Raw genomic sequence first — 24669 nt, 5'->3', positions numbered from 1 at the left:
AGCCAGTAACGAAAATCCGTGTAATTCGAGGCGAAACGACTAATCCGATTCGTCGGTAATCTACGATCTCCGCATAGTGGAGTTTTCGTATACGCTCGTTTCAAATGTAGGAATCGAAACTGTCAACTTTCGAGTCTATGGCAAACAGATTGCTCTTTGTACGGGCAACCGGTCGTTAAATCCAACTACCCGACCCGTTTCGAGTGAACGAGTCAGATGTCGGGCTCAAGTGGTACTTAAGCTACCTCTTAATGGTAGCAGTTGGCTATGTATAGTTGGCAACTGGAAAGATTACCGCTGGATTAAGGTGGATGTAGTACCACGTGTAACGGTTACGTAGACAGGATCAAGTAATGTTTACTCGATCGGGTCATCCACTAAATACCGCAATTCCTCCTGACACCAAAATTGACCCGCAATTCCTCCCGCGAGTCAACTTCTCAGCTACGCACAGTACCATCGACCGATCCTGCTAGTGAATCTTGTAGCTGTTCGGGCTTGTTCTATTCGCAACGAACATTCACCCAAGAAAAAGATAAAAGATCTCCAAATTTCATCGATTTCCTCCAACAATAATCAATATCATCTTACCGGGTGATTCGTGTGGTATTTCACGCTTTACCGTGGATTACCCTGATCGACGGGCATATCGATGACGGTGCAACGAGTCAGAGGCACTTTGTGCAACGAGACGTTAAGCTAAGCGTCCAATCGAGATTGAAACTGTCGCGAGTTGATCTCAGATGTAGTCTCCATTGACGTGAAACACTCTCGAGAAGAACTCGCGACAGTTTTACCCAGTCACGTAAGGTACTTTCAGCGCGAATGGAACCGCACTCACCGAAATGTCGATGTTTCGGTACGAACTGCAACGGAGGTGGCAGGATGGCTTGCTCGAGGTAGTTTTGCTCGTGGAGTTCACCGAACGAGACGTTCTTAGCGGGTGGTGGTGTCGGTAGCCTTGATCTGCGATCGTCCCTGCACCGGATCGGTTTACCGTGTCTGGGTATCTCAGTTTCTTCGAGGATGATGGCGTCGCCCTCCTCGACGATTTCCGGCACGAATTCAACGTTGGTTTTGCCATCGGTGCGTGGTTCCGGGCTTCTTTCGATGAGAGGTTCGCTCTCCTTGCCGGAACGGTTCCTTCTGCGGCCGGTTTCGTCGGTTGTGTGTTTCAGAGCCGAGGGCGGGCCCGAGGGTACGTTGTCGGTTGGTACTCCCTTCACGGGGTCCCCTTGGGGCATCAGTGGTACCCGTTCGCTGTCGATGGCGATCGCTGGAACTTTCGAGAAGGACGTCTTCTTCCTGCGTAACGGACAGGGATCGTTTACAAAACCATCGAGCGATTTCATTGTTTCTCAGGATCGGTACGCACCTTATTGTTTGTTGCTCGACGGTGGTCGCGTTTGCGTAATCGCCATCCGGTTGAGAAATCGTCGTCGAGTTAAGGCTGCACATCGACATCGAGATATCGGTTGTCTCCGTATTGACGGACAGACCTGCGACAGAACGAGGGATATGTATCGATCCAGATCGAAGAGTATCGATCTCCGGTGTACCGGGTTTCGGTATACAGCGCGATCGTTACCCTCTTTCTTGATCGTTCCCTCTTGTCTCGGAACCGTGAGTCTGTCCATCGCTTCTTGCGTGTTCGAAGCCGCCTGGTCGTCGTCGAGCCTCCTCATGAACATCTGCGCGATCGAGAAGCAGTTCGTCCACGTGATCAGTCTACTCGCTCCGTTGGTGATTACGAAGCGTTCGCTTACCTGAAGTTCGGAATCTTTCTCCAGCAGCTGCTTGCGAAACTTTTGATTCGCCAGTGTGGCCTCTTTCAGACGTTCCTCCAGCTCGCTCATGCTCGAGTCCCGGCGCGTCTTCGACATCGGCCTAAGCGTGGCTCTGATTCGTTTGTCTATCGCTCCTTGGGGATTACGTCGCAGTTCTATCAGCTGCCAGCGGAAACAAAGCTCACTTAAATACACGCGTGCTCGCGAAAAGGGCAACTATTCGTTAACGCTGGAAAGTACCAAAGGGCTCGATTTGACTTGTTTCAAATTTCTTTTTAAAATGATTAACTGTATCTGTCTACGAGATTCGTGGATAATCATCAAAGTAGACAACTAATGGTATTCGTAAATTAATTTTTTCCCCTATCTAACATTTTAAAATGACTAAATTATTAACGATGTCCTTGCTTACAATATTCATGAACAATTGTCAAAGTAGACAACTAATGGTATTCGTAAATTAATTTTTTCCCCTATCTAACATTTTAAAATGACTAAATTATTAACGATGACTTTGCTTACAATATTCATGAACAATTGTCAAAGCAGACAACTAATGGTATTCGTAAATTAATTTTTTCCCCTATCTAACATTTTAAAATGACTAAATTATTAACGATGACTTTGCTTACAATATTCATGAACAATTGTCAAAGCAGACAACTAATGGTATTCGTATATTAATTTTTCCCCCTATCTAACATTTTAAAATGACTAAATTATTAATGATGTCCTTGATTACAATATTCATGGACAATTGTTAAAGTAGATAACTAATGGTATTCGTAAATTAATTTATCTTTTCTTTATGTAACATTTAAAAATTACTCAATTATTAACGATGTTCTTGCTTGCAACATTCATGGACAATTGTCAAAGTAAACAACTAATGGTACTCGTGAATTAATTTATCTTTTCCTTATGTAACATTTTAAAATGACTAAATTATTAACGATGTCCTTGCTTACAATATTCATGGACAATCGTCAAAGTAGATAACTAACGGTATTCGTAAATTAATTTATCTTTTCCCTATGTAACATTTAAAAATTACTCAATTATTAACGATGTTCTTGCTTGCAACATTCATGGACAATTGTCAAAGTAAACAACTAATGGTACTCGTGAATTAACTTGCCTTTTCCCCGTCTAACATCGAAGACACGTATTCGGTCTGATACAATTATTAATACGTTCATCATCGGTAGGTCTAGTGTTAAGTACCTTCGGCACGAAGACCAGGCACAGTGTGGCGGTGCTGCAGAATATTATGAACACCGCCAACATTATGAACATGGCGTCCTGTTTGTCCGCCAGCACGAAGCTTATGGCCGCTCCGGTGACGCACATGATCACGACGTTGTACACGCTCATTCCTACGTACTTGCTGTCGTTCAGCGCCGGTATACTGACGTGTCTGGTCTCCCATGCAAGGAACGCGCCGAATATCTGCAACCCGTGAAAGATTTTATTCGTTTAACGACGCCCGCGGTAACGACGAGACCGTTTTCCTCGAATCGTTCGTCTCTCGACAATTACGCACCATTAGGAGCCCTTTGTACGCGTATATACATACTAAATAGACGGTCATCCGATTACTTTGACAGTACTCGTTTTCCGGTACTATGATAATATCCTCGCTGGAGGGATGGGGCTGAAACACGAAAAGAAAATTAATTACATACACACACACACACGTGTCGTGTTCTCCCGATCGTCTCGAGATCGTTCGATGTTCAACGTTCAACCAAGTTCGTTACGTACATAGGGTTCCATGTGTTTGGTCTCCCTGTAGAACGGATCCGCAACCTGCCACGTCGTCATAATTCCCAAATCGATAACCAACAATACACCGACCACCATAAACAACTGGTAATCCTTTATGACCTAAACGACGAGAGACGTACGGTACACGTATTACGGGCGTAATTTATATATTTTCGGGACGCGCGCGTCCTCGAGACCGATTTCAGATCGCGAGAAAATCACAACGGTCAACAGATCGAGAGGAAATCGTGATCGAGGGACGCGCTCGCCGATTGAGACACGGTGTACGACGTGATACACGATACATACGATAATCGACGAAGACCAACGTGGTAGGAGACTCGTGGCTCACCTTTTTATTGAGCTTAACGTCGGTGAAGATGGAATGTACCCGCCATGTTTTGGAGAACATGGAACCAAAGGCCAACGAGAAACCAGCCATCAGTAGCCATGCTCTCGCGGTGCAAATATACGGAAATGCCGTTACGCTGGACAGCTGCGAATCTAACCCAAGGAAAATTACACTGCTGTAGGTCAGCATGCATCCGACGATAATGAGGTTGTTTAAATGCGGCGATGACATTTTTATATATCTGAAATGTTGAAGATGATCGATCATGAGGAGAAAAATTAGAATACACCGGGCACGAGTCAACAAAAAGGACACACGTCGCGATCAACGATCACATTTATTTTTCTCTTTCTGTTTGTTTTTTTTTTTAAATCGTCGTCGGAACGCGTTAAAACAATCTAAACGCGCGAGTCACTCGTCGTCGGGTATGAACACGCGGACAGGTAGGTAGATAGGTAGGTAGGTTGGTGTGTATCGTATGTATATGTATTTCGAAGCGTCGGGAAGATACCTTTTTACGTTTTTCTTGGCCTGATCCAGCTTAATAACGAATCACGGCGGGAAATCTTGCGTGACGCTATCGATTCTATGAACCTGAATTCGGTAACGACCGTCTCGCGAATAATCACCTTTGATTTCTGTATTTAATATTGATGGCTAGAAAAATGGCCGCCATGACGATACCCACGCTAGCCGCCGAAGTTAGCACCGCGTAGATCGTAATATTTACGGTCGAGTGCTCGATGATATGAAGTGTTCGATCTTTCGGCGGTGAACGTCCCCTCCAGACCAAAGGTTGACCCCTAGTTAGGTCCAACACCCCGTTCACACCGTCGAATTCTCCTACCTTAACTTCGCTGCCGCCTGCAATAACGAAACGCGTACAAATATCGTATATTCGCGGCGATCTCGCTTCGCGTACTCACTTTGAAACTGTTTTAACAGAATATACGCTTTTCGTTCGTTATCGTAGAAACGTACAGGCCCCTGAAATGATCAAGCACACTCGTTTCAGATTTCCGTGTTCGTCGTGCAACGATTGTGTGATTTGTTCGGTGATTTTGTTTGTTTTTTTTTTCCGGTAAAGCGCGGATACGACGAGCCGTTCGTTCGCATTTCGAGCATCGATTCCGGGGCGCGTGTCATCGTCGTTTCTTGGGAACTTCTCGGCCGACAGCCATCCTCTATCTGTTTCACTCTCGTAGGAAACTAGTTGGAAATTTCGCGCGGACGTCTCGCGTTTAAACTCGGCGAAAACGACGAGACGAGACGTGTCTGGTCGAGTCTAGTCGAGTCTACTTTAGTCTAGTCGAGTCTAGTCGAGTCGAATCTGGTCGAGTCCAGTCGAGTTGAGTCTAGTCGAGTTTACTCTAGTCTACACTAATTTAGTCGAGTATAGTTGAGTCTAGTCTAATTTAATCAAGTCTACTCTAGTCTAGTCGAGTCTAGTCGAGTCTAGTCGAGTCTAGTCGAGTCTAGTCGAGTCTAGTCGAGTCTAGTCGAGTCTGGTTGAGTCGAGTCAAATCTAGTCAAGTTTAGTCGAGTCTAGTCTACTCTAGTCGAGTTTACTCTAGTATACTTTAATCTAGTCGAGTATAGTCGAGTCTAGTCTAATTTAATCAAGTCTACTCTAGTCTAGTCGAGTCTTGTCGAGTCGAATCTAGTCGAGTCTAGTCGAGTTGAGTCTAGTCGAGTCTAGTCTACTCTAGTCGAGTTTACTCGAGTCTACTCTAATCTAGTCGAGTCTAGTCTAATTTAATCAAGTCTACTCTAGTCTAGTCGAGTCTAGTCGAGTTTAGTCGAGTCTAGTCGAGTCTAGTCTACTCTAGTCGAGTCTACTCTAGTCTACTCCAGTCTACTCGAGTCTGGTCTAATTTAATCGAGTCTACTCTAGTCTGATCGAGTCTAGTGGAGTCTGGTCAAGTTTAGTCGAGTCTACTCTAGTCTAGTCGAGTCTAGTGGAGTCTGGTCCAGTTTAGTCGCGTCTAGTCGAGTCTGGTCGAGTCGAGCCGCGACGGAAAAATTCGATTGATTACGTATCGCGGATCGTGAATTTGCGAACAAAGCGCTAACGAACCGTTAGGAACCAAACGATTGCATTTGTTCCTTTCTGTTCCGTTTCATTCGCGTTGTTTGTTTTTATCGGTCGATAAATATCCCGCGCGGTCGCGAGTTTCTCGTTTGTTTTCGCGCTCGCCGGGATTCGAGATCCGTCTATCGGTTAGGGGAAACGCGGAACGAACGTGCTAAATACGCAAAAATAAACGGAGGATTTACATACGGAGCCCGACGCTTTAATCGACGTTCGAGCGTAGACCAAGTTTCCATTTACTTTTGTTGCGAATCGTTCGTTTATCGGACCCACCCCTAGACGCGGCAACGTTATCGTTTTTCGTTCGTTCGTTCGTTCGTTGTTTTCCAGCAACGGAGGCAACGAAACCGACGAAAAGAACCGCTCGGATTACTCGGGACTAAATACTCGTTTCGTCCTTGGTCGATCCAATTAAACCGTTATCTCGTTCCTCACCGTCACTCCCTCGAAACTGGTGTTCCTGAGGGCCTCGAGGAAAAGCTTCTCCCAGAGCGCGTCTCTGTATCTGAAATCCGATATGGTCTGATTGCGACGATAGTGTCTTATCCTGCGCGCCACGTGTTGTATCGCCAGAGCGACCGCCCATATACCGTCGTACGTGTATCCGTGGAATCTCGAATACTCCGTGCCCCGTCTCGAGTCGTACTCGACCCGATATTGATTCGGTGTCTGTAAAACATACGAAACGAGGATACATGTTAACAATCGCCCGACCGATCCGTCTCGATCGCGACAACAACGCGGCTACGTGTCTACGTAGCGATGTTCGAATACTCGAATACAACGAACCGAGTTATACTCGGCTGGTATAAATGAAGCGAGGTATATTCGGTTGGAATAATTGAATCGAGTTATACTCAATTTGAATAGTTGAACCGAGTTATATTCGGTTTGAAAAATCGAACCTAATTATATTCAGTTCGAATAGTCGAATCAAGTTATACTCCGTTTGAATACAACGAACCGAATTATATTCGATTTGAATAGTTGAATAGAGTTATATTCGGTTGGAATAATCGAACCTAATTCTATTCAGTTCGAATAGTCGAATCAAGTTATACTGGGTTTGAATACAACGAACCGAATTATATTCGATTTGAATAATTGAATAGAGTTATATTCGGTTGGAATAATTGAATCGAGTTATACTCAATTTGAATAGTCGAATCGAGTTATACTCCGTTTGAATACAACGAACCGAATTATATTCGATTTGAATAACCGAACCGAGTTATAATCGGTTTGAAAAATCGAACCGAATTATATTCAGTTCGAATAGTCGAATCGAGTTATACTCCGTTTGAATACAACGAACCGAATTATATTCGATTTGAATAATTGAATAGAGTTATATTTGGTTGGAATAATTGAATCGAGTTATACTCAATTTGAATAGTCGAATCGAGTTATACTCCGTTTGAATACAACGAACCGAATTATATTCGATTTGAATAACCGAACCGAGTTATAATCCGTTTGAATACAACGAACCGAGTTTATTTGATTTGAATAATCGAACCGAGTTATACTTCGTTTGAATACAACGAACAGAGTTATATTTAGTTTGAATACAACGAGTTATATTCGATTTGAATAGTTGAACCGAGTTACACTCAATTTGAATAGCCAAACCGACCCGAGATAATCCGAGCTCGAAAGAATCGAGCAAATCGAATTGAAACGAGTAGCTCGAGAAAACCTCACGGCTTCGAGTGTACAAATATTTCAATTAAACATAATTTTGTGCGTAACTTTTCAAACAACGTACAATGTATTCAAAATTCTGGAATATTTACAACGCTCGATTCTCTGAGTTACTCGATTTCTTCGAGTCACTCGGTTTTCTCGAATTGCTCGGTTCTTTCGAGTTCTCGGATCGGCTCGAAGATTCGTACCCCGATTCAAATTTCGAGCCACTCGAATATTCGGGTATTCGAATACCTCTACCGGCGTTGAATGTTTACTCACGATCCCGGACACGGTGTACTGCTCGTCCGTGGTCAACGGAAGCAAATCCGTCAGGATGGCGCCGTGCAGAGCCTCGGAGAGCTCCGAAGGAGCGCAACCACCACCTGGTCGAAGCCACCATTCCTCCGCGTACGTCCCCATGATCACCCATTGATATTTTCGCCCGAACATACCGAATCTGCAAAACGCGAGTGCCTCGAGCCAAGCGTTATCAACGATCGGCTATACACCGGAGCGTTTCTTTTTCCACGAGAGATACCGATTTCGCGTGAAAAGAACCATCGGTTGCCAAAGAGGATTTTTTATCGTTTCGCGTACGTATCCGGCGTAATTTCGTTCGTCGAATACGAGAAGAAATAATAATAATAATAATAATAATAATAATAACAGGGGAGAGCCACAAATGGGACATTGTAATTATCTCAACAATGCTGAATCTTTCCACGAATGAAATCACCTACGTATATTCGTTTTATTGCTACGTTACAGGACACGTGTAGTCGTACCTAATTGTACGTTGTGTATAGATAACGGAGACAAACGATTAACTTTTTTTCGTTCTTCGAACGAAAGTTTCGCCCATTCTCTCGTAACGTTTCCCGAAGTATCATTACCAACGATTTGTTTCCCAATGGTAGCAGTTGATCAGATATTTCTTCGAGAAACGAACAACGACAGAAAATACTAGGTACACTTTCTTTTAACACGGTAAGCAAACGAGTGAAATTTTCAAAGTCATTGTCGTATTTATGAATGAAACGGATAAGGAATTCATGGATGGAACGTTCCTTGCGTCTACGGACGGTCACGAGATACCTTAGCGGACACGAACCTAGTCTATATCGTAACTTTTCTTTTTGTTCATTGCGACGTTAGACGGTATAACGTTTATCGAGATATCGTTACTCGAATTGAATTATTATTTTCGTTCCGTTATCAGTATTGTGAGACTATTGGATTATCTTTCATCGAAAAGATTCTTGAAACGATCTTCTATTTCTGAACGTTCGAATTGTTGTTTATTTTCCACGTATAGTTTAACGTAACATTTAGCGCGGGAAGATTGCGATATTTATGTAACTTGATACCAAAATTGACAATACTATAATTTTCACGCGTAAAGAAACATTAATCGTTTCGTTTTATTATTAGCTTGTTCGGAAAGTGATTTCGTTTTCCAAAATGGAGTATAGATAATTTAATCAAATGTTTATACACTCTAAAAAAATCGTGTTTCATTTTCATAAAAAAAAACGAAATCACTTTCCTAACAATACAATACATTGTCCCATTCGTGAATACTCATTCCTATAATCGAAATGCACTTCTTTGAAAATTAAAAATTAAGGTAAACGTAGAGAGTAACTTATTTATACCGTACACTGTTATAACGCAATAATCGATCTTCCAATGGCACGATTTAAAACTAAAAACGATCGTTCAGTTTTCTCGTTATTTTATTCCGACCAGAAGTGTCCCAATTGTGCCATTTCTCCCCTAATTACGTAAGAAACAACGACAGGGAAAAAATGAAGCGAAAAGTAAGTTTTCCAAGTTAACGGAGGACGAGGCGAGTGTAATTCCTTGGACTTTACCGAAGAAAATTAACGACGGGAAAAATGGCGTCCTCGCGGTAAGAATGCTCAGATGCTAGCTATTAAAAGTAATAGGGTTCGTTCGATCGCCGCTGATCGTACTTGTACGCTTCGCAGAATATTCGTCTTGCCCAGACCTCGTTGAAATTGCCTAAAATTATCCTAACGTCCTTGTCTTTCAGTTTTTCGAGGGACGTGGTCACCTCCGTGGCGAAGCTCTGCGTCTCCACGACCTCCATCTTGCTGGCGTCCAAATCGGCGACCAATCGATTGTGAGCCTGGAAATGATGAAACACAACCACCGCGTAGAAATTCGTCAATGATCGTTCAGGTTTTCACATTCGATGATAAAGTATATTTATTAAAAATTCTAAAGGTACAACGAGATAGAGGTATCGTTCGAGAGGAACCAAAAATAAAAATGTTTCATTATTGTACCGATTGGTCCCGTTCTCGTTTGTTTGACACAAAGGTGAACTTTGAAGAACGGTTCCATGTAGTATTAGGTTGTTTGGAAAGTCATTTTAATTTTCTTGGTGAAAATGAAACACTATTTTTGTAGAGTGTACAAATATTTTATTAGATTATATATTCTTCATTTTGAAAAGTGAAATGACTTTTCGAACAAGCTAATAGAAGTAGAGTGCCTAGTCGAAAGATTAAAAGATGGAGAGTGTGTGTGACTAGTGGTTTGTATTTTTCTGATTCCTTAGGATGATAAAATGGTAAAGAAGTGTGGTCTACTCCTGTTATTGTACTAACCATGTATCCCAACAGGAAAGCCAAAAAACTAAGTTGAATCTCACGTGTAACAAGTGGACGAAGTGAAAGTAACGGATATATTTATTGTATTGTTATACCAGGTATAAGGTGAACACAATATAGTTAACTACAATACGATGAAAACACCCGTTACTTCTGCTTCAAAGTACTCACTCACACTTTGCACACAGAGATACAATTTATTTTTCTAACCACGTTGATAAAAATCAACACCTCAGTGTTGGATAAGCGACTCCCGAGTTTCGCGGAGTTATTCAACTTTTGATCTATAGAGAAAACAACAGACTACGGAAACAATGAATCAAACGAAAGACCTTAGGAGGATGGATATCGGTGATACGTGCACCATGCTTCCCGTTCCGCGATACGGATGAAATTGACTCGAGAAAAATATCGGTTACGGACCCATAGAACCGAATCGTCGCGGACCATTCGATCGCGTTATCGTTACAGTAACGGGAAAGAAAGAAATAAACGTTCCATCGTTCCCTAGATGCACGTTCCACGATTGTACCGAGTCGTTGTTCCCTCCAACTACGAACAACAGAGATCATTGACAATAGGGAGAGTCTACGAACGACCGAACGTGACGTTCGCGTAAGAAGTCGCTCGTTCGGGAAACGAAACGACCGCTTAATGTTTTCGGTCGTCAACCGTTTGAATTATTAATGATCCAAGTTGGACGTTCACGTAGCAGAACTACACGGCTGCGTGCGGTGCATCGTAACGTGCACCAGTTTCCGCGGAAACGCGGTGGAAACGGTAATGCGACAAGTTTAGAGGATTTCGATGGACAGTTTTCGGAGATGACGATCCAGTCGACATCGCGGACTTTGTCTCAGGTTTTACCAGATTTTACCAGGTTTTAGTAGGTTTTACCAGCTTCTACCAGATTGTATCAGGTTCTACCAGATCCTACCAGATTCTACCAGATTGTTTCAAGTTCTACCAGGTTCTACCAAGTTCTACCAGATTGTATCAGGTTTTACCAGATTTTACCAGGTTTTATTAGGTTTTACCAGGTTTTATTAGGTTTTACCAGGTTCTATCAGATTATATCAGGTTCTACCAGGTTCTACCAGGTTCTACTAGATTGTACCAAGTTCTACCAGGTTCTACCAGGTTCTGCCAGGTTCTACCAGATTTTACCAGGTTTTAGTGGGTTTTACCAGGTTCTACCAGATTGTACTAGGTTCTACCAGATCCTACCAGATTCTACCAGATTGTTTCAAGTTCTACCAGGTTCTACCAAGTTCTACCAGATTGTATCAGGTTCTACCAGGTTCTATCAGATTGTACCAAGTTCTACCAGGTCCTACCAGATTGTACCAGGTTCTACCAGATCGTACCATGTTCTACCATGTTCTACCATGTTCTACCATGTTCTACCATGTTCTACCATGTTCTACCATGTTCTACCATGTTCTACCATGTTCTACCATGTTCTACCATGTTCTACCATGTTCTACCATGTTCTACCATGTTCTACCATGTTCTACCATGTTCTACCATGTTCTACCATGTTCTACCATGTTCTACCATGTTCTACCATGTTCTACCATGTTCTACCAGGTTTTACCAGGTTCTACCAGATTCTACCATGTTCTATCAGGTTTGGGTTAGGTCTGGGGTAGGTCTGGGTTAGGTCTGGGTTAAGTCTGGGTTAAGTCTGGGTTAGGTTTTACCAGGTTCTACCAGGTTTTCGTAGAATATCGTACCCACGCAGACTCACCAGGGCGTATCTCGGCTCGTTTTGGTAAATCGTGCCGACTCTGGTCCAATTGAAGTGTATCAAGAGCGCGACGCGCGGAGCATTGAACGCGTTCTCGGATGGCACTACCCTGAAGAAGTTCGGGAAGCTGTTGCTCGTGAACATCGGGTGCGTGTCTGCGTAGCTGAGCTGCAACGGAAACAAGGTATTACGATACGACGTACTAGCCACGTACCTCTGCAGAGGATAGGTCGGTTTCGGTCCGTCTTGTTCGGTAGGACGCGCGAGTGTACGTTCGAAAGTTTCGAGCACCCTTCGAAACGAGCGAACTTGTTTCGTAATCGAATCGATCGGTCGAAGAACAGTGTACCCAGTCCGAAATTACCCTATTTTCTAATAGTCTCGAAACTGTACCTGAAGCGAACTACGCGTCGAAATCGGGAACCAGGTAAAGGAAAAGCACCTTACAACCGTGTTAGTTTCTCAGAGTTCGACAAGTTGTTTCTTCGAATATCTCGGAACGTAGCTTCTACACTTTATTTATTCACAATGAGGAAAACTCCATTGAAGAAGTATGCGCGAATTGCAGCGAGGTACGGAAGGATACGAACGAGAAAAATAATGAAAGCGAAAGGAAAATTTCTGTAACGATTCACGGGTGTGGTAACTGTTTCACGGAATGTGAACATCGAGAGAAAATACAATATTTACGAACGTATGGGTCGTTAACGATCGTTCCGTTAACGCTCGAGCGGTAACCAAATACGGTTGCGGTTGAACGTAAAGAATGTTACGACGTCTTGAACGAGTAGTTGGTACATTCGTTGAGAATGTTTCAAGACGGTTCGCAAGATCGTCGAGAGTTTTAGAAACCAACGGAACATCGTAAATTTTCCCTCGTAAGGTTCTTCGATTCGTAAGGTTCTTCCATTCGATCGCGTCAACGATCCACCGAACATCCTCGCGCATTAATCTGGTATCGTTCGAGTGCAATCTCGGACGAGAATTGAATTCGGTTACGGACATTTCTACGATCTCTTTTCGTGAACTTGTTCTTTGAAGAGAGAGATTCCACGATGTAATCCGTACGCTCGATACAACGCAACGCGCTCGTCCTCGAAACGGTATCTGGGCAAAAGTGTCTAGACGACGGACATACTCGACGATACCAATTACGGTTACTTGCACGGTACTGTTAATTACACGATACTTTCACCAGCAGAAGGAGCAGTTCGCGACACGTTCTCTCCGCGGAATATATTCACGACGCGTAATATTTTACACGCGCGGGCGACGTTCTTCTTCCGAGAGAGTTAAAAGAAGCTTTTATTGGGTCGTTCGGAATGTCATTTCGTTCTTTTCGGTGAAAATGAAACACGATTTTTTCAGAATGTGTAAACGTTTTATTAAATGATATATACTACGTTTTGGAGAACGAAATGACTTTCCGAACAACCCGATACTTAATTTCAACGCGTAGAACAGTTTCTTTAATTCTTAACTCGAAAATTAAAGAATGTAAATAGAACGTATTCGTAACATTGTTTTCCTATTAGGTTGTTCGGAAAGTCATTTCGTCTTTTTCGGTGAAAATGAAACACGATTTTTTCAGAATGTGTAAACGTTTTATTAAATGATATATACTACGTTTTGGAGAACGAAATGACTTTTCGAACAACCCGATACTTAATTTCAACGCGTAGAACATTTTCCTTAGTTCTTAACTCGAAAATTAAAAAATGTAAATAGAACGTATTCGTAACATTGTTTTCCTATTAGGTTGTTCGGAATGTCATTTCGTTTTTTTCGTTGAAAATGAAACACGATTTTTTCAGTATATACAAACGTTTTATTAAATTACATATTCTCCATTTTGGAGAACGAAATGACTTCCCAGAACAATCAAATATTTTTCGCGTACGATCCAACGCTTCGAAATTTCGAGCGACTATCTGAGTCGCATAACCGAGAATCGTTTGACGATTTACTTCCGCGTTGATCGTTTCTCGTACGATCCGTTAGGAAAACTTAACCTACAAATTGTTAAAGCGACAACAACGCGTAATTTTTTACACGCGCGGGCAATGTTCTTCTTTCGAGAGAGTTAAAAGAAGCTTTTATTCGGTCGTTCGGAAAGTCATTTCGTTCTTTTCGGTGAAAATGAAACACGATTTTTTCAGAATATTCAAACGTTTTGTTAAATTGCATATTCTCCATTTTGGAGAACGGAATGACTTCCCAGAACGAGACGCGTGATCGAGAATCGTTCGATTAGAAAAACGTTTCAGAGCGAACGAGACGATTTATTTCCATGTCGATCGTTTCTCGTACGATCCGTTATGAAAACTTAACCCACGGATTGTTAAAGCGACAACGACGCGCAACGTTTGAATTTGAACGCCATTGGCGTTCATCGATCTCCGGCTCGTTGGATTTTCTCGTGCTAATTACGTGGCGCGATTCTCGCGCGGCTGCGCTCGCCAACGGCGCGACCGATCGAAGCGTACGTCTGTCTATTCGGAGATTCGTTCTCGTCGCTTTTCCTTTTTTTTCTCTCCTTCCTTTCTTTTTTCTCTCGAAGACGTTCGGTACTTGTCTGCGCGAAACGCCAGTGCTTGGACGCTGTTTATTTTTTTCATCGTTTCTTTTCTTTTCTTTTTAATGTCGTTTGGTACTTGCCTGTGTGAGACGCCAATGCTTGGACACCGTTTATTTTTTTTCATTGTTTCTTTTTTTTTAAAGACAATTCAGTACTTATGTGCGCGAAACACCAATGCTTGAACGACGTTTATTTTTTTTATCGTTTCTTTTTTTTTTAAAGACATTCGGTACTTACCTGCGCGAAACGCCAATGCTTGGACGCCGTTTTTTTTATCGTTTCTTTTTTTTTTTTTAAACAATTCGGTACTTGTCTGCGCGAAACGCCAATGCTTGGACGCCTTTTATTTTTTTTCATCGTTTCTTTTTTTTTTAAAGACATTCGGTACTTACCTGCGCGAAACGTCAATGCTTGGACGCTGTTTATTTTTTTTCATCGTTTCTTTCTTTTTTTTTAAAGACATTCGGTACTTGCCTACGAGAAACGCCAATGCTTGGACGCTGTTTATTTTTTTTCATCGTTTCTTTCTTTTTTTTTTAATGTCGTTTGGTACTTGCCTGCGTGAGACGCCAATGCTTGGACGCCGTTTATTTTTTTTCATCGTTTCTTTTTTTTTTTTAACGTCGTTTGGTACTTGCCTGCGTGAGACGCCAATGCTTGGACGCTGTTTATTTTTTTCATCGTTTCTTTTTTTTTTTTTTAACGTCGTTTGATACTTGCCTGCGTGAGACGCCAATGCTTGGACGCCTTGGCGATGGGATCGGTGACGTGCGTGCAAGCAGCTCCGAACAGCATCACTTTATGCGGTCCACTGTGCATCATGTCGAAAAACGCCTTCACGCCGACAGCTGCGTTGCACTGAAACAGAATCGAGCGATTTGTGCATTCGTATGCAACTGAACGAGCTTCGACCTTACACCGCGCTTTGAGTTATTGAAGTTATTGAGGTTGTTCGGAAAGTCATTTCGTTTTTTTTTGGTGAAAATGGAACAACGATTGTTTTAGAACGTATAAACATTTTCTTAAATTATGTATTCTCCATTTTGGAAAACAAAATTACTTTCCGAACAACCTAATACATTCTGACTATAGGATGGTCTACCAACTTTCATGAGTGACTCGATGATGGTATTGAGTTGTTCGGAAAGTCATTTCCTTTTTTTTTCTTTTTTTTGTGAAAATGCAACGACGATTTTTTTAAAGTGTGTAAACATTTTATTAAATTATATATTATCTATCTTGGAAAACGAAATGACTTTTAGAACAATTCGATATTTAATTGAATCAGATCTTAAAATTGCCATAACGCGGTTTCGTACCGTCCGATTTTGACGAATAAACAACCACCTCGAAGCTTCGAGTTTGTACTATTTAACGCATTGAACGAGTATTACTAAAATCAATGCTCGAAACTCGAAATCCGTTGTTAAGTACGAATTTATTAAACTGTTGATTTTCTCGAGGATTATGAACCGTTATGGATCGCAGACATTATTTATTGCAAAAAAATACGTACACAGATTTTATGTGTACCCAAGTAAATACGCTTATGGATATAAAATTTTAAAAATGTGCCATTATACAGGCTGACGCATTTGAATTATCGCGCGTTATTATTTCCTAAACTGTAGTTCGTTTTGTAAAATATTTTAAACGAACTCTGTTTTGCAGGGAATATTTTATGACAGTCAATAATTTTCTCTAGATAGACGAGCTTCTGAGATTTTAATGTGATATTGATTCTTTTTAACGGAATCGTGTTTGTTCATTTATGTGAGTGCGTGGTCCATTTCAAGATGAGTTTATCAACCTAAACTCTTTGGTGTTTCAAGGTGTTTCAAGGTCGTTCAAGTTCATTCAACGACATTTGAAACTTAACGTTCTTAAACATTCCTAAAATTTATCTTGTTAGAATTATTTCATAAATAATTGCGATAAATAGTGTGTGTATTAAATAATTATGATAAATAACGTGTGTATTGAATAATTATGATAAATAACGTGTGTATTGAATAACTATGATAAATAACGTCTATATTGAATAATTATGATAAATAAAGTGTCTATTCAATAATTATGATAAATAACGTGTGTATTGAATAATTATGATAAATAACGTGTGTATTGAACAATTATGATAAATAACATGTGTATTGAATCATTATGATAAATAACGTGTATATTGAATAATTATGATAAATAATGTGTGTACTAAATAATATAGATTTAAACTTCAAATGAGTCACCCTGTATATACTTGGAGGTGCAAAACTTGAAAAATAAAAGTACTTTAGGGTATATAATTGAAAAAGCTCAATTACACCATAGCAAATAAAACTGCATTGAACATGAACGTGAACGTGAATGCACGGGCTTGTGTCGTATAACGAGAAACGCGACTCTCGATAATCATTGAATTAACTGTGAAACGTAAATCCAAGTGAATCCGGGATCAATTTTTTTTTTTGACTCCAATCGTATGGCGAATGTAATGAGATAAGATTGAGTATCGAGACGCAGCCGAAAGTACAACAGAAACATTACGAAGTCACTGTGACCGTATAAAAAATCCTTGAATTATTAATCATTAAAAAATTTTAACAAGCACGTAAATACAAACGATAACCAAGAATGACCTGTTTGCAGATACACTGTGCTATCTTTTTATAAAGCTCCCGTAGCGAAGAAACATCCACAATTTATTTAAAACTTTAATAACATTACTATACCCGAATGAGGTTTTTGGAGCACGAACAAGGCTCAACAAAAAAAAAAAAAAAAAAAAAAAAGAAGAAAGAAAAAAAAAAACAAACGTGTGTCACAAAAGCTCTCAACTTTTAACGAAATGTGATGCTTGGCGAGTTCAGGAACGAAAAAAAGCAACTGTTGGTTCGTTGTTCCTTCCACGTTTATCCAGCTCGAGGAACGAAAAATTTCCATAATTTCACGTACAATTTTCCAAATCGTTATCCGGTTTATTTCCAAGCAAATACCCCACTCTGCGGCACACTTCGAGTCCGCGCGTTTTCGAGCGTCTCGAGACGTACTCCCTCGAAAAGGCAACGACTCGAAAAAAAAAAGAAGCAAAAAAAAAAAAGAGAACAACGCGGTTCAAGCTTCTCATCGAGCGCCTCGTAAGTTATTCAATTTTTGAATGCAGTTTCGACCCATCGTCCTCCATCTACCCCCCTCGTCGGCTGTGTAGTCCCATTTTCTCCCGCTCGTTGCTCTCTATTTTTATTTCCGCGGCAAGCGCATAGCGGGCGCATTTGCATAGTATGAACGTGTCCGCGTATATTTTACGACGACGCCCGGGAAAACGTCAGGAGCAGCTCGGTAACAAATCCCGTGTGTCAAAGCGTAGCATCCCGGGCCGCTTCTCCATCGAGGATACTCGAAGACAAGCGGGTGACCGAGCGCAAACAAACGTGGGGGCAACACGCGGGGCTAGGGCAACGGAAAGGGCGAGAACTCGTTCGGGCGAACGGGAAAAACTTGATGCTCTCGCGACGCCGTTAAAAGTGTTCTTTTACGTGTGTAGGGAAAGCCGGGGGTGGGTACAGTTGTATCGGGGAATCGGTTCCAACTGCGTGGTACGCCTTCGATGGACTTTGGAAGTTACGAACCGCGTTGACCGCCATTATGGTTTTACATAGTCGAGGATGTCCATGATATTTGTTCGAAGAATATTCGTAGTGTAAAATGTATTCGATAATTTGTCGATGCACTTATTGTTATATAGAATTGCGCGAGTAATGCTATTTTAGAGTTTAGAAGTGTTAAGGGTGTTTATGGTACCTACTTGTTTGGTGATTGGTCAATGTAATTGTTATATAGTATTACTTGTGTAAATAATAATATTTTAGAGTTTACAAGTGTTAAGGGTGTTTATGATACCTACTTGTGCAATAATTTGTCAATGTACTTATTATTATATAGTATTATGTAAGTAATGCTATTTTAGAGTTTACAAATGTTAAGGGTGTCCATGGTACCTACTTGTTCGATAATTGGTCAATATACTTATTATATAGTATTACTTATGTAAGTAATACATAAGTAATTTAGAGTTTACAAATGTTAAGGGTGTCCATGGTACCTACTTGTTCGATAATTTGTCAATGAACTTATTATTATATGGTATTATGTAAGTAATGCTATTTTAGAGTTTACAAATGTTAAGGATATTTATGATACCTACTTATTCGATAATTTGTCAATGTACTTATTATTATATAGTATTATGTAAGTAATGATATTTTAGAGTTTACAAATGTTAAGGATGTCCATGATACCTACTTGTTCGATAATTGGTCAATGTACTTATTATTATATGGTATTATGTAAGTAATGTTATTTTAGAGTTTACAAATGTTAAGAATGACCACGATACCTACTTGTTCGATAATTTATCGATGCACTACTATTTTATAGCATTACTTCCGCGAGTAACGCTACTTCAAAGTTTACATTCGATAATTTATCGATGAACTTTTTATTTTATAGTATATCCTTACGCGAGAAACGCTATTTAAAAGTTTACATTCGATGATTTGTCGATGTACTTCTTTATTTCATAAAATCTCCTTCGTAACGCTATTTCAAAGTTTCCATTCAATAATTCGTTAACGTACTTTTCATTTTATAATATCACTCACAAGAATAATGATACTTAAAACTTCACGAGTGTTCTAGTTCGTGCCTTGTGAGCGTTTTACAGACGATTTGTCAATGTACTTATTATTTTCCAGAATTCCGTTAGTAACACTATTTCAAACTTTCCATTCGATAATTTAAAAACGTACTTTTTATTACATAATATCACTAACAAGATTAATAGTTCCTTAAATCTTTAAAAGTGCACGAGTGTTCGATACTCGTGCCTTGTAAGCGTTTTACAGATTTCCCGCGACTTGGTTCCGTGAGTCACCAGTGACCACCGTGGTGTTCAACGTGTTGAACACCATCGTCGGTGTTCTCGGTGGTCATTGGTCCGTGTTCGTGCACGGTGCACGCGATTCGCGATCACGGTCGGCGTTCAAGTTTAAAACGGCTCGCGAGACGATGCACGGACCGAGATTAATACGCCAAAAGTACCAGGGTCAGAAGGCAGTATAGAGGGCATCTTATTTTCGTTGACCGCGGAGAAATGTCGTGACATTATCTTAAATAGTACCGTGCTATAATTACGAGTGCGCGCGTTTTCCGCAAAGACTCGTGTCCCCGTACGCGGAGCACGCGGGGTATTTTCGGCAGGAGTGCAAGGAAAATCTTTACGAATTTATAAGACGTAGACGACGACCATGATGCGGCGTACGTGTCCACGTCCACCGACGCGTCGTCCCCGATGCTCGCGAACGCCTCTGTACAACCACCCGGGAGACGTACACTCCAGCCGGCAACTGTTCGACCTCGTCTACGTACAAGGTGTTTAAAAAATACACGGTTGTATTTCAGGGTACGAATCTACCGAGACGAGTAACAAAAACGTACGAACCCGTGTTTCGTGTACAGTGTTGTCGCGACGAATGCGAAACGGTGGTCCACGATAAATGTGAAAGTACAGCTACCTGGGAGACGTGTTACTCCGCGTACAAGATGTTTAAAAAATACACGGTCGTATTTCAGGGTACGAATCTACCGAGACGAGTAACGAAAACGTTGTACGAACCCGTGTTTCGTGTACAGTATTGTCGCGACGAATGCGAAACGGTGGTCCACGATAAATGTGAAAGTACAGCTAGCTGGGAGACGTGTACTCCGCGTACAAGGTGTTTTAAAAATACACGTTCGTATTTCAGGGGATGAATCCGCTAAGACAGGCGACAAATGTACGAACGCGTGCTTTATGTACAACAGTCTACGATAAATGTGAAGGAAACACGGGAATTTTCATAATGCAGCCAAGGCAATAATTTTACTATTTTACCAACTTGCGTCTGTTACACAAATCGCATTGCCTATGCGTAAGAATCGTTTCCATTCGTGCGATGACTTCTCGAGTGACATTACTAGGGACATGGTCTTCGTTGTACACTCTCGATCGATCGGTGAACCGACTCGTCGTATTCAACGTGTAAAAGAATCTTCACTGATGAAAGAGACATTTCTAAGCAGCGTTACGCATTTATCGTACAGTCACTGTTTACGCATCAATTCGGAACAAGAAATAATTAAACGAAGTTACGCGATGATCTCGAAGCGTCATTAATCGAGACGTTTACCCTGTACATCGCGCGTTTTCGGAATATACGGCACGTCGACGTGAAAATTCGGTAAAGAAATCGCAAGAGTGTCTTTCGCGCGCTTTTTTCCCCCTCATCTGATTCGAAAGTGCGTGGTCGCTCGTGACCGCGATGTTTCGCGTATCACCGTGAGAAGCGTTCTCCCAAGTTGCTCGATAGCTGCCCACCTACGTACGTACGTAGGTACATGGAAGCGAGAGATTGCACGCGGCGTGCGCGCGACAGATGCGCTGGTATATTGCATTTGGATACCACAAACGGCATACCTACCCCGGGGAGGGGGGAGCGTCTGTGTGCGCAGCGAATTAGCGATTCCTTGCGGATCGACGTGCACGTTGGCCCAGTGAACTCGTTTCAAAGCATTTAAGCCCAAGTCGCTGGGTATTAATTACACGTCTACGTCATATTGCGGTTGCCCCGCAACCGATACCGGATCTCCGTATCGATACCAATTTCGTTAGGGATTCCATTATCTTCACCCGTGGCCGGCGTATTTAATTCAAAGCTTCGAGTCGCCGGGCGATACGTGCTCGGGGACTTCTCCTTCATCCACGTTCGTCGAGACGGGGCGTTCTCCGTTATCTAACGAACGTAGCTGCGAGTATCGTGCACGGTAGACGAGAGGTCCCGTGAAAGAGACACGGTACGAAATTGGTGGGAGTGCAAGTGACGCGCCACGAGTCGCGCGCCTTGTCAGTTGCAACGTATTACCATCTTTCTTAAATTCGCTCTACCATTCACGTCGATTATAAAATATCGACTAATTTTTCGTACACCGATTAACGGTACTTGATTTGTACATGGCCGGTGTATTTAATTCGAAGCTTCGAGTCACTGGGCGATACGTGCTCGGGGACTTCTCCTTCATCCACGTTCGTCGAGACGGGGCGTTCTCCGTTATCTAACGAACGTAGCTGCGAGTATCGTGCACGGTAGACGAGAGATCCCGCGAAAGAGACGCGGTTCGTAATTGGTGGGAGTACAAGTGACGCGCCACGAGTCGCGCGCCTTCTCAGTTGCAACGTATTACTATCTTTCTTAAATTCTCGGCACCATTCGCGTCGATTGTAAAATATCGACTAATTTTTCGTACAGCGATTAACGGTACTTGATTTGTACATGCCCGACGTATTTAATTCCAAGCTTCGAGTCGTCGGGCGATACGTGCTCGGGGACTTCTCCTTCATTCACGTTCGTCGAGACGGGGCGTTCTCCGTTATCTAACGAACGTAGCTGCGAGTATCGTGCACGGTAGACGAGAGATCCCGCGAAAGAGACGCGGTTCGTAATTGGTGGGAGTACAAGTGACGCGCCACGAGTCGCGCGCCTTCTCAGTTGCAACGTATTACTATCTTTCTTAAATTCTCGGCACCATTCGCGCCGATTATAAAATATCGACAAATTTTTTCGTACAGCGATTAACGGTACTTGATTTCTGTAATTACAAACGATAAGTATTGCAGATAACACGACGACACACGCTGGAGAGGGTTCGTAGCAGGTATTTCGGATGTTTGCGTTTTAATCTTCCGTGTAATCATCTGTATAGCATTGTCATTGGGGTTTGCGTGCGTGTCAATTTCAGCTTTGTGTTTGTTCGTTGAACGTATGATTTCTTCCTATACAGAGGGAACGGTTTACGTAGCGTATTATCGGGTACAGTAACCTATATACTAACAGGGTCGAGTGACGAAGAGAGTAAATAAGACGTATCGATACCGAGTGAAGTATTCTTTTTTATTTTATTCACTTTCTTCGTGCAATCTGAGAGCTCTTACTCGTCGCTGCTTTGTGCTAAATAATCCTTTTATTCTCTCGTTGCTTTCACTATTGGAAATATTTTCATTTTGCACACTGTGTGTCGAAATCAGGGGATGGTTAATTTTGGAGCGAAAGATCGTCGATGTTTGAACCGCTGTAACTTTGTGAAAAAAAGACGTACGGAGGTGTAGCTTCACTCGTTTTAAAGAACAAAGTCTGCACTTTTGCGAAACTTGATTAAATTTTTTCAAAGACGCTTTTATACTCGGATGCGGAGCGAGCGAACGAAGATGATACCTTCCCCTTATAATTTTCCAAATTCAAATCACTCCACGGAGTTTGATAAATTTTTCTCGCGATTCGTTTTAAAATGAGTTTAAAGCGAAAAGTTTCCCCCTCGCAGCGACCCCCTAAAAGTTGATATACGATTTTTTGTTGCTGACTCATCGCAGTTTGAATGAAAAGCACGCCGCCGGCATTAGCATAACCCGCGATCGTTACGGCAGAGGAAAAATTGCGATTCTTTGGCGAATTATACGTGACGCAACTCTCTTTCAGTTTATCGTACGCGATTTCTTGCGTAAATAAACGCTGTCAACGACGATACTTGATATTGACATACGACACCTCGTCAATATCGATCGTAATATCGACAAAGATTCATCTATCGATGTTTCCATCATTTCTCGACGAAAGATCTGAGAAATAAAAGATCTAATAATAACAATAATCGGTTGTAACATTTATGGGCCAGTGTTACACCATAGTTCCAAGAAAGACTCTTCCTAATAGCGAGGATAAATCCAATTGGCGAACATATTCCTATTTCTACGAGACTTCGCACGTATCTTCGAAAGTAGAAATGAAAATTAATAAATATAATTAGTTATACATTTCAATTATCACCCAATATTGCAAGCAAAAGCGCCATTAATAATCGACTAAAGGATATTTAGTTCTTTTTTACTCCAAAAAGAAATTTCAAACGTTCGAAACGACCCTTCTGCTAGTTTCAGTCGGAACCTTCACATTAATCGAGTACCTCGGTTTCGCATTTATCGCGACAATGCCGTAACCGCGATTGATATCGCGGTGGTCGACGATATCGTTTCCCGGATCGACTTCACAGCCCCGAAAACAAACAACAGGTCTATCTCGAACGTCTCGAAGACGAGTGGAACGTTTCGATCGGTTTGAGAGATTCGATAGGGCGCCTATTACTCGGTGCTATCGGCGAGTAATGAATCGTGACTCGTGGAACGCAACGCTTTCCCGGTTTGTTTAGGCGCGTTGGCTTCGGGCCATATCGGCCGCGATGGCTGGTGTCGGAAAAGGGAAAATGCTAACAAACACCGAACGCCTGTTTTCCCGTGACAATGAAAAAGAAACAGTTCGACGAAACCTTCGTTGGCGCTCGGAGGAGGAAAAAAAAAAGAGAGAAACTGGCGCTCGGGGAAGTTTCGGTGGCACGTGAAAGATCGTCGAGACCGAAACTTGTAAATGTACACCGAAAGTTCTCTCGGGATACGATCGAGAATGTTAATTTTTCGCGAATCAACGTTACGACCTCGGTGGTCGCGTGCCACCTATAACTACACACACACACCTGTAACTTGTACACACGTACACTCGTCTCACTCGTACCCCGAACGTTCTCCGTTACGAAATAAAAACTATATTTACGCAAGGGTGAGATCCACGGCGGGTGAGAAATTTGTACACGCGGTGCGATACGATCGTACGATTTAACGATACCAGCTCGAGATCGTAGCATTACGGTAACACTAAACCCGCACTCGTTTAGTCAACCGGCGTTATCTCGAGTCTCGCACGCCACTGGACAAGAGGATTAAGGACCAACTCCGTTCCATTATTTTCTTTTATCGCGATCGCGGCTATTAATTTCGCTCGAGTCCATAGCCACTTGCCAGAAATAAGTAAAACGAGATTGGCCTCCTCGAGGCTCTGCCCGCGCGACCTTTCCGCCATCGGATTTTCTCTCTTTCGAT

At 42.0% G+C, this 24669-nt stretch overlaps 1 protein-coding gene across 1 annotated transcript in view; it reads right to left on the bottom strand.

The window, feature by feature from the left end:
• Positions 1-24669, bottom strand: part of Gaba-b-r2 (gamma-aminobutyric acid type B receptor subunit 2) — a 305292-nt gene that overhangs the window by 9118 nt on the left and 271505 nt on the right. Inside the window, exons 3-17 of the mRNA XM_076306135.1 lie at positions 15375-15512; positions 12077-12244; positions 9664-9839; positions 7967-8144; positions 6434-6667; positions 4833-4893; positions 4536-4770; positions 3907-4147; positions 3552-3674; positions 3331-3441; positions 3012-3236; positions 1767-1949; positions 1589-1691; positions 1376-1499; positions 842-1305 (exon numbers count right to left, since the gene is read on the bottom strand). Of these exons, the coding sequence (XP_076162250.1) occupies positions 842-1305; positions 1376-1499; positions 1589-1691; positions 1767-1949; positions 3012-3236; positions 3331-3441; positions 3552-3674; positions 3907-4147; positions 4536-4770; positions 4833-4893; positions 6434-6667; positions 7967-8144; positions 9664-9839; positions 12077-12244; positions 15375-15512 (2764 nt within the window). The remainder of the gene's footprint in view (positions 1-841; positions 1306-1375; positions 1500-1588; positions 1692-1766; positions 1950-3011; positions 3237-3330; positions 3442-3551; positions 3675-3906; positions 4148-4535; positions 4771-4832; positions 4894-6433; positions 6668-7966; positions 8145-9663; positions 9840-12076; positions 12245-15374; positions 15513-24669) is intronic.

Source organism: Ptiloglossa arizonensis, chromosome 1, assembly GCF_051014685.1.
Source record: "Ptiloglossa arizonensis isolate GNS036 chromosome 1, iyPtiAriz1_principal, whole genome shotgun sequence".
NCBI lineage: Eukaryota > Metazoa > Arthropoda > Insecta > Hymenoptera > Colletidae > Ptiloglossa > Ptiloglossa arizonensis.
Note: the sequence above shows the minus strand (reverse complement) of the source record. Positions and strands in the feature narration are given on the sequence as shown.